At 32.7% G+C, this 14,141-nt stretch overlaps 1 protein-coding gene across 1 annotated transcript in view; it reads left to right on the forward strand.

The window, feature by feature from the left end:
* Positions 1-91: 91 nt before the first annotated feature.
* Smp_136550 (tyrosine kinase) overlaps positions 92-14,141 on the forward strand; it is a gene marked incomplete at its 5' end in the record, with an annotated part of 40,652 nt that continues 26,602 nt past the window's right edge. The window contains 6 exons of the mRNA XM_018790819.1: positions 92-131; positions 2,927-3,244; positions 4,701-4,822; positions 6,275-6,387; positions 9,624-10,061; positions 12,521-12,885. Of these exons, the coding sequence (XP_018645841.1) occupies positions 92-131; positions 2,927-3,244; positions 4,701-4,822; positions 6,275-6,387; positions 9,624-10,061; positions 12,521-12,885 (1,396 nt within the window). The remainder of the gene's footprint in view (positions 132-2,926; positions 3,245-4,700; positions 4,823-6,274; positions 6,388-9,623; positions 10,062-12,520; positions 12,886-14,141) is intronic.

Raw genomic sequence — 14,141 nt, forward strand, 5'->3', positions numbered from 1 at the left:
ACTCGAACTGATGTACGTACGTACGAAGTTCTACGTTGTGACTGACTGGTGTACGAAAACACTTCCGATGAAAGCTGAATAGTTTCTCTCGATGATTACACACGGTAGAGAGAAAAAGTTCAGAGCAAACGGTAAATAAAGCAATGCGACTGACAACATTTCTAGAAACTTGAAACTATTCTGAAGAATATTTCAAAAACCCTGGTTGTTAAAATAAATTTCCAGAGAAAAAATGCCACTGATAAGTTCTGGGACAGAAATTAAGTGAAGTACTAGTCGTTTATTTGCAACAAACTCAAATGGACATAACGGATTGTTACTGTTTGTCCAAAAAGAGTACGAAGATAATACATGCCTCCGAAAGCCTTCTAAGTTGTTTCTGGTAATCATGTGTAGACTTTAAAAAGGAGATCTTGATGTTAATACTTCTTACCTACTTTTCTAGTGATGAATCAATCCATAGGCTTTCGTTCAGATTTTCTTATTTGATGACCCCAAATGCCCTGGTGCTGTGGGGAGAGTCAGCTCTCCTTTCCAAAATGCTTTCATATGGCCACGCCTATACAGCCATTGCCTTCTCGCGTTGGGAGTGTTTACGAAATCGAGAGGACGAAAAGCGAATTTACGGCGCTTTAATCAGGTTGGTGGACATGGAGGGTCCACCTGGGGGAAAACCCTGAATCCAAACCAAATGTGTACATGGGCTTCTGGATCCTGAAGGAACAAATGGCGTATGAACCTATTGTTAGTCATCAGTTACCATTAGACTGCATTTCCTAACGTTGCTCCACGCCGTGTGGATTAGACCTCCAGATTAAAGTCTCAGGGAGTGGCCGCCTAAGAAAACCATCTGCTTTGGTTTTGGCCCCCGGGTAGTATTCCAGTCGTCACACAAGTCTAATGACGGTGTGGTATATATATATATATATATATATAGCGAGAGAGAGAGAGCCTCCTTATACCAATGTATGTTTAAATAAATAGATAAAATCTTATTTGGTATAATACTGGGAAAGTGTTCTTTCTGAAAGGTCATAACAGGCATTTTCCATTTTTATTTGTAAGATTGTGGATTATCCTTGAAAGATAAAAATCACTTGTTTAACATGTTTGACGCTAAGTAGTAAGAAACATCCCTCAGGTGATTAATTAATGTCAGTAGTTCGTAGCTTTTTTATTATCTGTTGGTGATTCTTGGGCGTTAGTTGAGACTATAGCATCCGAATACCTATGATTATCACTCCATTGAATGCTTGCTTGTACTTCGTCGTTTTGATCCATATATTTAATTGATGTACAAAGTATATAAATTTTGAAGAGTTTCATGGAGATTGTTTTTATTTGTCAGCAGTGTTCGTCACAAATTGACCTCACTTTGAGTACCACTAAAAACTGTGGAGTTCTGAGTACTTCTTTCGTTCTGGTATGGGGCTCAGAAGTACACAATCATGACCCTCAAAAATATATCCCAGGACCTTCATATTATATCTTGTGACCACTGATCGAAATCACGTACCGAATCAACAATCAGAATATTGCTACTAATTCGGTCTATTATTTACAATGTGGCTTAGTGTCTCTGAATTAGTCAATTACACGCCCGACCAGTACTGTCGGCTTTGGGCTGACAGCTAGGCTCCTGTTATTCCACTATTTGCTACTTTCTCTCTATCTCTAGCCTTGAGCCCAGTAGTCAGCAACCAGCGTCTTCTTTATTTTTTATCTTAAACAGATGTTTTATATACAGACAAACCAGACCGTATCACACCAGATAATGAAAAATAATTAAAAATGAACAAGCTAAAAGTGGCTTTGAATAGAGGAGATTATAAATAGACTGCGAACAAATTAGGAATAAAAGTTGTACAACAGTAATTAGTGACTCAATCGAAAGCTTACGATATGTAGATTATATATACATAGTAATCTAGTTGCTCAGTAATCATAGAACAAAATTGTAATTAATGATAATCCGATGAGCCAGTTACAACTTTCACAACATTCGTTCCGTTATAACAATTCAGGCTCTACCTCAAGCGCCTAATCATCATATTAATGGGTTTGGACAACATTTCATTTACTTCCAACTTATATCAGTTCACAATCCTCCTATGACATAGGCGATGATTGTCTCACTCTCGATATGTCCAAACTTCACCAGTCACGACTTTCCTCTAAAACTTCAAGTACTCACCTCAAAGTAGCTTATTGAAATTTTCAAGTTACACTTTTGGCCTTCATTCTTATGGTTCTGTAGAGAAATGGTGCGTGTTCAAAATGCGGCTCATCATTTTTGTGGGGGCTAGGATCTGAATCCAATTAGATCGTAGGAATGATTGTTGTCAAAATATACATCCTGTCTATCCCTGTTTGTAATACATGACTTAATCCGCGTTGGTGAATAACGGAATTAAATAAGTCAAATACGATAATGGATTTTGAATACATATATCTTGTACACCCATTGATCCGGACAGGAAAACAGAGGAATGGAGCGAATATGACACGCATTGGAGATGGCAGATAAGCCAACTCACTTTTATCAAGCGTTAATCATTATTTAGAGTCAGATAGAAGTAAATTACAGACATGTAATGATAAGATAAAAATTGTACACACACATACGCTCATTAGAAAAAGTCAGGATTGATAAGTGAATAATTAACAAGGTCAAAACGTGACTCAAGATGGATGAGTAAATGGACTTGTCCAGAAGCTAGAATAAGGTATGTGGGCTTAACATATCAACCGACACTACAGTTCATTTCGTTCAAAATTCACGGCTAGTGTTTTTAAATTCTGAATATGTTTAGTTCTTCAACTTTTTGCATACACTCAAAACACAACGGCAAGTAATTAAGTCGAAGTTAATTGTCAACTGCCTCCAACTTTATCCCTATGTTGCTTTCTCTTACTTTTTTTTCAGTGTTCGTATATCTCCGTTCGTTTTCATGTGCTGAAACACCAAAACCAAAACACAAATTGATATCGGCACCTATAGGTGACCGTGTTGTTTTGTCATGTGGAATCGGGAACAGTAAATACCGTGTTTATGAGTGGCTCGACAATGAAAAACCTATGGAATTCGCTATACATAATGTTACTATGCACTCTAACGGAAGTATAGACTTTCGAATTCGAATGGAAAATGCAGATAGAATATTTAGCTGTCTTTCGTACAATTCCTATCCGAACGGCACGCAAGACTCATTACTTATTTTTGTGTACAACTTCGTACCAATAGGTATGTGCTATTTATGTTTGTTCAGGATCATTTGATAAGTAATCTGTTAGTATTAAGTAATTATTTTCTCTTTTGTACAATATTGTTTACGTGTATGGTAGTCATTTATGATCTTTCTAGTAAATCTAGATCTTTAATAAGAACCCACCTTTTGAATCATTTTTAATCATGCACTGAAAAAATTGGATGAATGTAATCCGATTTATTCTGTTGAGATATCAGCGGCTGTTAGGAATTGGGGCAAAATATAAAACAAGAATCATTTGATAGCAGTACTTCAATGGACATTCTGGCTTGGAGCGTTTGTATACAAGAAAATGAGTAAAATAGTCGAACTTTCAGTTCTTAGAGTACTTTTTCTGCTCCCTTTATTCCCTTTTTAATATCTGAATTTATTTTTTAACCACTTCATCATCTTTAAAACAATCAATTTTGTCAGTAACTGGAATTTCTGCGTATCTTAATTTTGGAAAATAGTGAATCTGTATACCACTCAGGTAACAAAAGGTATATATAATCTAGGCTACAAGTCCCATTATTTTAATCATTAGCTAAAAAAGGTTTCATAACTAATGTCATCCGTTTTTATTAATTAATTTGACGACATTAATGTATTTATCATGAATAAACTGCGTAATATTTATCCTGTCTTTTTGTCGAAACTCCCACGTATTTTCTTTTTGATTCGTGGAGTTCGTTAAATGATAGTATGATACTGTCAGGGCATTGAAATATTCCAGCTGGATACGATATGATTAATACTTTCTGTGTCTATGCCCGCACGTGGAGCTTAGTTATTTATGTTTGTCCAAACGTCCAAGTACAGGGAAACAGTTGACTAATCCCTGTAATTCCGCAGTCTTAAGATTATTCTCAGTCCAGGTGAAATAAGTAATCTAACGAATGTAATACACAATGTTTGTTGATCTAGTCATGGTTTTAGCATGTCCGACCGTTATGCACCTCGAAAATTAACTGTGATCTGTTTAGTTCATTGTAAGTTTTATTCCACTGATTATCAGTTCAGATAGTATCTTCTTGCTCTCAGAGTTTATACTCGCCAAAAATGATTATTTTGTAAAAGTTACAAAGAGTGAGAATTCTTGTCAGTTTTGGAGGCTTAAATTTCAGAAGTAATGTGAAAGGACCTTTTCCATACACTGAAGCATCTGACTGTTAGGTCATCAACGACACGTATTTTAAGTACCGCTAAGGAAAGCTTCTGCCTTAGTTTCATTACTTTCCTCGACAGTCTCAGTTAATATACATTGTCATGCTAGAAATGTGAATCAGTAAGTTTGATGTCTGTTTACAGAAGGTGGTTGTTAAAGTTGTCAGTAGAGACTGATCTCTGCTTACTCATTTGGGATCTTCTAATGTGTTTCATTACATATCATAATCTTTCGTAGTTTTTAGGTTTATTTGCAGTTCGACTTGTTTTTATTTTTTTTAACAGTTAAAGCATTTCTTGCGGAGACAGTACATAATACTACTGTAGACTGGGGGTCTATCTACAGATTCCCATGCATTTTTGGAGGGACTGATCCGAGAGATGATACAATGATACTCAACAATCAGGTAAATCACAATGTTGAATCCAGATAATATTCCCACTTACTTTTATCTTGTGTACATACATCTTATCAATTATTTTATTAAAATCATGAACTGATCTAAATTAGACCACCATTGAAAATCTTGAGGCACTGGATGGCCGTTTCATTCTTGTACGGAACTCCTTGACACTGTACATTAAAGACTCCGCGTCCTGTGATCGGGTTCAGGCCCTTCGACTTCGCACGTAAACACTTAACGTGTAAACCACTGAGCCGGGATCCAACGGTGTTAATGCCTGACATCAATCAATCCAAGACATTGAGCAATCATCTTCCATTGTCTTTGGTGTGTAACTGCCTCATACCTGACACGGATTAGTTCCACTAGTCACGGCTTCTCACTAGAACTCCGGAACTTGTCTCTCAAAGCTAGCCACTAGTCAGGACATCGTGATTTTCAGTATGGGGTTGTGGAGTTTGTTGAGTCTCACTGAAATTATGAACTGATTTGAGTCACATAACCACAGAGTTTAGGCGTTCTTGCACGAAACCGTAGGTCCTTGGTTCGATCCCGGGTCGCAAGGTCGTGGACGCTCATTGCCAAGGAGTCCTGCACTAGGATGAGAAGGCTGTCCAGTACTTCCAGGTTTTCAATAGTAACGTTGATTGCTTCATGATTTCAGTGAAATTCAACAATCTCCACAACTCCATACTGAAAGTATCAGATATTGTGTTTATTCAATGTATTTCACAGTTTCGTTAATAAACACCTAACCCAATTGTTTACACTACCCAGGAAGTTAATTTTCATCGGTTTCAAATTATATTTTCATTTCTGATTAGAAGTCCCATTTATTCAGTACGAAAATCTCTACCACAATGCGACGGCAAGAATTGTGTCTATTTCCAGAAAACAGACTACAATACTGTATAATCGATTTTTTTATCAGAATTCATTCTCACTTGAAAACAAATTGTTTTTATAGTCTTATCTGTTTCTCTCATACATATTTGTAGCTTCAAAAAATGCACTACTTTTAGAACCAGTGTATAAATATGTACATGAGTGGACATTTGTTTTCTAGTAAATTCATTTCTGGCTAAATGTCTGATTCTACTGAGATGTCTTTCCAGACGTATTCTCAGGAAAAGTGTAATATGATTTTCTCATTGACAAGTGTCTCGTTGCAGTGTAATGTCTTGACTTGATCATACTGCGTAGATGATCTAAAAATTGAAAAAAAACCCATTTTATATTGAATTTTAGTTTTCTAAGTTTTTAAATATAAAAACAAACGGTGCAGATAGGGATCTACATCAGGTGTTAATGCGTTCTTATTTTTTTGAGGTAATGAAAAGAATATTCAAGACTTAATCGAATTATTGTACACATCCCTAAATATTATATAATTATCTTGTCCAAAAAGTATTCGCTCACTAAAATCTCATGATAACTCTTTTTTATGATTTAAAGATTGTTGTTGAAATGGAGCATAACATTACTGAAGATTCAATTGTGGAGTGTAAAGTTCAGAATTCCTTGGGTATGGTGCATGATTTGGCCTACATTACAGTTCGTCCTGGTCAGTTTACTAATGTATTTTTCTAAAAAACAGTTTTGTATTCAAATTAAATCTCATGATTAATCGCTTTAAACTTTTTCTTGTCAGTCTCATTCTTTGTTTTTCCTTGTTTGTTTTTTTAAAGTAAATACTGTAAAATTATTTGAATTGCTTCAGTTACAGAAAAAAATGTAAATACAAATTAGGAGATTTTATCATTTATTTTTTAAAATTTTAGATTCTAAAGCTTGGGGACTTAAACATGGAATTTCAGATCGGTCAGTTTTATTTTCTTTTTTATTATCATAAATATTAATATGTATTAATTGGGTTTTTGGAGTCCAAGGAAAACTAGATTATCGTTCTACAACTTTTTTGCAAGTTAAATAAATACATAAACTTTGTGGAGATCAGTACTAAAAGAATATTCAATAACACTAACATATACTTCCCTTAAAATATTCGTATTTAGATTAAAGTACTTTTCTAAAATAAAAAAATTGGGTTATTTTCGTGTTTGAAAGATATTCACATGTTGAGTTACCTAGATGTTCATCATCAATGTAGCGCTATAAGATAGTTACTGTAAGGTGATAATGGTCGGAAGTAGTCTACAGAAAACCATGTCAACTATCTTAAACCACCATCCTACATCTCAGAATAGTGTAAATTAGACTAGTGAACACATTAAAACTTGGTTGATAGAATTCTATCAACACTAAGAAGGTTTTGACAAACACAACATCGATGCCTACTCATTAATCAATCAGTCGTAAAAGGTTACTCTCTATCTCCAATGTATAACCGATGTTACGTTTGAGAGCTGAAATTTCTACTTGAGTTGTTTTATTTGGAATGTTCGATTATTAAAGTGTTCATTTACTTACTTCATTTAAAGATAAAAAATAAATTTACGTCTAAATAAAACTATTTGTGTATCATTTGATTTCAATATCTCACAAACATTAACGAGATGTTCAATATCTAAGTATATTTTGGACGCGTATATAGCCTCTGCCAGGGAAGTTCTTTTCACTGCCTTCTAGTGGCTTGGACATGTTCTACGAATGCAGTCTCAGAGAATTCCACCTCGTGCAATATTTCCTGACGCTGGGATTAGTTGGAAAAAGTGGTGAGGTGGTCAGTGTATGACATGGTGTCGTGGTATGAAAGAAGGCTGCAAAGGGCTGGTTTCTGTTGGTCCTTCACGACCCCCCGGCTGAAGTCCAAGAGATGGTGCGACACAGTGGCTAGAGACGTCATCAGATATGGCTCAGAATAGAAGCTAGTGGCGATCCTGCTGTAACTTTCTTTTACTTTCTTTATAAAGAGTGGTTATAACCTCCTTAACTGAAAGAGTTCTTCTGGTTGTACATTTCATTTTCCCCCATCATTACTCTTATTTTCTTAACCCTTTTCTCTTCCCATTCTCATTGTTTTGTGTAGCGCATACATATTTGGTGCCCCTTTGTACCGATATTTACGTATTTAAATAAATAAATAAATATTCAAATAAATGAAATTCCATCGTTTATTTATTTATTTTTGTAAAATTTCTTTTAGTTTGCAATTTACTTGTAATAATGACAATATTAAAATTTATATCAGACAAATGTTTTTAGTACTTTTAAAGGTCAAATTTATATTATATAGTTGAAACTGTGGGTCAATTATATTAAACAGAATTTCGAATTCGGTCACGTTATGAAGTCATGAGTTTGGTTAGAATTTTTTTAATATTTTTTGGTAAACCATTAAGTCAATTTGATTAGGGTTCACTTAAACTATACACACAAAAAAAGAAGTGTGACTGAAAACTATTTATCTAAATTTGAACTCGGCAAATGAAAATTTTTATGGGGTGTTTTTTTCTTTTAAATTCTAGACAAATGTCTATATCCTCTGTTAAAAACTTACCTTTTATGTTTAATTTAATGGTTGAAATTAGACAGTAGATTAAATGTGAATCATAAAATAAATGACAAACCTGTATAAATAATAAGAGTCACTTTTTGACGAATAATGTTAACCTTATTTTATCTGTTAACTCAATCTATTCCATAGATGTCATCATCAAAAGTTATGAAATTAGTTTCTCTCTATTATGAATAATAGTATTTCAATTGCTTTACTCTTCACTATCTTGTAATTGAGAACAAAGGATATTTGCTTATAAATGTCTAACTTTGATTAGATCTAATCTAAAACAGATTTCTGTATACAACAATTTTAATAGTAGTAAATTAAATCACATATATCTGTGTTGTTTAGTCATATTGTGTTTTGCGTCAATGTTTAAGTATCGTAAGCTAAAAGTTTATAATATTGAATTGTATAAATGGTGGAACATTGATTATAATGATCGATAATTCCAAGAAAAATAGTATATTGTTGAAATGAATTGGGCCTAAATCTTTTTTTTTAAAAAATTAAATAGGCTCGTAGTATATTTTTGCACAATTCAATAATTTGTTAAATATAGTGATATTTTAAATATTCAGAGTTGGAATTCTACTTTTTTAAAATTTGATTGAATTCAAAATAATCAATAATTTTCACCATTTACAAAATCAACATTGCATAACCTATTGGTAACTGCAATCATGGTATTTTATCATGATATCACAATTGATTTATAACTTATTGAGAGATGATTAAAGTAACTGGACTGATAATCGAGCATTGGAACTCATTGATGACTTGTCAGGAAACATACCCATAGGCTGGTATACTAAATATGTCAAGGAACTAACACAGTTATTCGTATGCAAAATTATTCATTCAAGATATCATGATTTACAACAAGTAATCAGTCAGAGATAAAAATGAAAGCCACAAAGCAACTAATGATACTTCGTTTTTTTCTATTTTATCATATTTCAAAACTCATATTACCCAATGTTTCACATAATAAATTATTTCAGTGAACATATACCTAAGAACTCTTCAAAACAAGATCAGTAACTGAATTACTTTCTAAATTGTGCAAGCTATTACTATGTTCTGATTGGACGTGTTAATGATTTGGAAGGGTTAATAATAAATCATCAGAAATTTGTTAAGATCTGTTTTTGTTTCATTGTTTTCTATTATTGATCAAATGGGAATTAATTGTAGTATTGAACAATGTCAGAGACTTTTTACTTGTTCATTCTACACCACAAATATTAATTTCATTTAGTTGAGATAAATATATTTCTCAATGAAGGGATTTGAATATTTGTTTAATTTTTTTCTTTCTTTTTTTGATTCTACTTTCAGAAATTCTTATTGTCAGTCATATTCTACAATTCTACCGAAATCTTCCGCATGTTATCCATTTATAAAAAATATTGCTAATGAATATAAAGAACCTTATTTAATTTCTCAATCTCGTTTATATTCTAATGAAATCAGTAACCAAGCTGTTAAAAATCTGTTTACCAGCTGGGATGATTTACTATCGTCTTCAATGTATTTATCTCAATCTAATAATTATCTCAGTGATTCTTTTAAAAGTTCAAATACATCTTTTATAAAATCAAATCATGTTGTAGATACCATAAGTTTATCTAATAGTAGTACCGCTGCATGGAGATGTATTAATTTGGCTAAGCATTTAACTTGTGCTACATCTTACCCTCGATGTGAAATTACTAACGCTGATAGAAAATCAACATCTTTATTTACCAATTCATATATTGAATATCCTGTTTGTTTGTAAGTTATTTATACGTCGTTTATTGTTTAGTTAAATCTTTGTAGAAATCTCTTTTCTGTTATTAAGTTGTTAATTATAAGTTGGTTATGAATCATTTACTTGTTTGTTTTTCTTTGAATAAAATGCATTATTTGTGAAAAACACAGATTTACAACGAAAATAAACTAATGAACAATGCTGTTTCGTAGATAATAAAAACAGCCTTAGTAAGTAGCCTCCTCAAATTTACTATGAGTGAAATGTTTTTCAAGCTTTTCACCAACTAGTTTGAAATCGTAAGGATAAACCAAATGGGCTACAATCAAAATCAAGACACATGAACTATTGTATTGTAGATGTGCTTACATTTTGGCTTAGTATTTGGGGTTTTTGATTTTCAACGATATACCTATCAGTACCTTGTCAGCTGGCTAGGTTCATTAGTCGTCAAACAAAATATTTCGCAGTTTACATATTACCGTCAGACTTTCGAATTTACTGAGATTGTATAATATGTAAATCCTCCTGGATGCTAGTCGTTTGAAAAACAACGGCTCAGAACTTCTCGGTTGTAGTCAGTGTTCTTTCTCCAACTAGTGTTCAGTCTATGGAATACTAGTTGATTACAACAAATACTGTAGCATAAAGTATTGCCCCATCACTTATTATAAACTATAAACTCATATGCATTTTTAAAAATGTGACCTCAAAATAACATTAATAACAACCTCATATCCTCACCATAAAACCAGTATTGTGAGATGAGATATTGTAAATATTTCATTGAGTTTTAATCGAGAAGACATCTCATTTATTGATATTGCTTTGTATATGTTATTCCGCTAAATGGCGTAGATACTTGATTCCCGAAACTTGGTTTTACCGTTAACTTTCATAGGATAGACTAAAAATAATAAAACCCTAAATTAATTATTATGAATGTATGTTCATGGAAGTTTTCATTTAAATAGTATAACAGCTGAATAATAATAAACTAATTAAAACACATGTTCTACAAAGTGAATCAGGAACGACAACATTCCCAGAACTAGTAAATTTTAAAAAATGTCTCTACCTGTTCCTGGAGTAAAATCACTGCTAGACATACCAACAGAAATATTATAAAACTACTCAGCTGAAGTTTACCGAAGTATTAATTATCAATGTTTCTAAATTTTTGGTTAGTGGTATTCTATAAAATGTGGACATAGTTCAAATTCTTTCTCCAATTCTAGCTTCTATCTCAAATCTAGAGTTAGGCCCTATACTTAGTACAGGACATATGAAGATTAAATGAGTTAAAACAGACAACAACACTGCACTATTTAGCAACAAATGTAGTGTTGACTTTAAATACTGTTAGAAAAAGTGTTAAGTTGTCCAATCGACGGTTTATTTAAATTCACATTGTTACTGACGAAGTGTTTACTTTTACAATTTGTATGTTGTCATCTGTGAGAATTTAAAATTCCGTATACCAATCGTAAATACTTTTAGAGTACTCTAAGCATTTAGCATAAATGTACTTTAAACTGAAGGAGTTTATTTAAGCGTGATATTGTAACTTTTTAAAATATACATTGTTTAGTTTGTTTAGTTCTTGCAATAGTTGTACGGTAATTACGTATAATAGTTACTTAAAAAAAGTCTGAAACAATTATTTGTGAACAATTATGACCTTTGATATGATCTATTTAGGTAAAGTTATGACAAAATAAACAGTTTAACCATTCGTGTTTTCATTTTGTCTATTTTCTCTAAACTCTGTTTACCCTGCACATGCTGGTTATTACTGTTTGTTCTTCCTTTTTTTGCTGAACGGAATTTTGTGTTTTTGTAATCTTTCTGTGGAGCTGTAGTTGAATGGTTGATACGATTCAATTTCAGTTTATTGGATCTTGTCGATTTTCATCTCAGATGAAGTTAATTCCTCTCATTTGCTTCTCATTTCGTGTTGATATTATGCCTGTTTGAACAGATAGAGCTTCCGAACACATCCTACGTTGTTCTAAAAAGAATAGCTATATTCTCTGGACTGGCATAGAAAACTTTTCGATATTTTACACTGTAAGGGGTTTTCAACTGATTATTTGGTTTTAAAGCTTATCAGGGCGAACGAATGTATCGCTAAATTACCTCCCCTCACATAACATTTCATTGTTCACAGAAAATATTTAATTTACTAACATAATGGAAATTTCTAACGCTTTGTCCACCTACTAACAAGTAGTTTGTTTCTTGCCTCGGCCGTCCATTACTAAATTCATTAAATGTCTTATGAAGAAGTATCACATTAATAGCCTATTTCGTTTCAACACACCACTAGTTGATGAACATGTAGTTGTTGGTAGTGACAAGTCCAATATATTTTGTTTTTAACTTGAAATTTTTGTTTTAAAGGGCCATTTGTAGATTGCTTATAGTTTCGGTTTTGTGCTGTAATTTAGTAAACATCTATTTTATCGTCTTCGTAAAACAGGAAACATTGTCTCGCTGTTACAGGCCTATTTTGCTTTTCCTCGTTAAAAATCTTGAATAATTCAGCTTTGGATAGTCTTCTTGACATTCCTCAGAATGAATCCTTGATGAATTTTGATTTTGTAAAAACGGGTTGGTCAGAACTAATCAACGTACCAGAAGCCAAAAGTCAAAGTCTTCCACTGAGTTTCTCCGATCCACTAGGCAATGGAAAATCAAATCCCTTTCACATTTGTTCATCTATTAAAAGTGATATTAGATCTTCTGAACAGTCTAAAAAGTCTATTTGCACTCGTTTACCTATTGATAACGAAATTCCAACAAATTTCATTGAAGAAAGCAAGAAAACTCCTGATGAAAAAAATGGTAAGTTTTTGTCACTTTACTAAATTTTCAACAAGTTTTTTCATGTTCGGTCAATCGCCTTACAAAGAAACATTTCAATGTACTAATGTATGTTGAATTTTTAGAGTCCACTGCGATAAATGAAACAAATAGTATTTCTTTCGTTCATGGATATTATTTGTATCTGTTTTATTTACAATATGTAAATGTTAGATTATGGTTATTCTCTTTGATCATTGTTTATTATGTCCGATTTCCCGTTATAATTGTGACGTGGCGAAGCAACTAAGATTTTTTAAGTAACTTATTAATATGAGAAATAGACCATTAGTTCATTTGACGTGGAACGGTGATTTAACACTAAAAGCGTTCAACTTTCAGCCACTAAACCCGAGGTTCGAACCTCACTCTACCTACTTCATTTCGGGCAACCGGATAGTATTATTAGCCTTTACACTTTAAGTGTAGGTGGTTGAGTTGGAAAATTTAATTCGTCTAATAACTGCCCATTTTCTATAATGAAACAACATATCTCTATTGTTCTGTTGAATTATATTTTGCGTAATCAGTTTTCCATTTTACTGATTTTGATTCTAATCATCTCGACTTATGTATTTGTCGTATTAACGTGAGGTGTGGCTCTCATATATAAGTAAAATTCATACAGGACATGCCAAAGTATAATATCTTTATGAACAATCTACAAGTGAACATCTGATATGCTCTGCCTAATAAAAAGATGTGATTTCAATACAGAAACCACAAAGATACTTTTTACTGTAGGCTCTATTGTTTTGTAGGCTGCACGTTTGATCTGGATCATTTATTGATGTTATAACGCGTCTTATTTCCCAAGGAGAGTGTGGAGTTTTTTTGAAGGCAAATTTTCTTTCCCGAATATATTTAACAACAAGCCTTAACCAGGTTTTAACCTTTTGACTATTATTTTTATATATTATGTACGGGAATGCTTTTTTCATACTTTCTATCAAATTCTCTATGATCTTCGCTTAACATGTATAATTAATTATCAGTTATTTTCAGTTTTGCTTTCACTGCTTGACTAAGAGGTATTTTCATATTTCTGTTCTCTTGTTAATAATTTGAGATTTTACTACGTAATGTAGATTATTTAAGTGTTCATTAACAAGATTGTTTTTCAATCCAACTTCTCTATCTTTTGTTGTTGCCAGTGTTATTAATTAGTGGTTGAGAAAAAACCCTCTAAATTTTACTGTCCGAAAAAAACAGCTAATGCTTATATTTACCGTTTGTTA

This window comes from Schistosoma mansoni, assembly GCF_000237925.1.
Source record: "Schistosoma mansoni, WGS project CABG00000000 data, supercontig 0013, strain Puerto Rico, whole genome shotgun sequence".
Taxonomy (NCBI): Eukaryota; Metazoa; Platyhelminthes; class Trematoda; order Strigeidida; family Schistosomatidae; genus Schistosoma; species Schistosoma mansoni.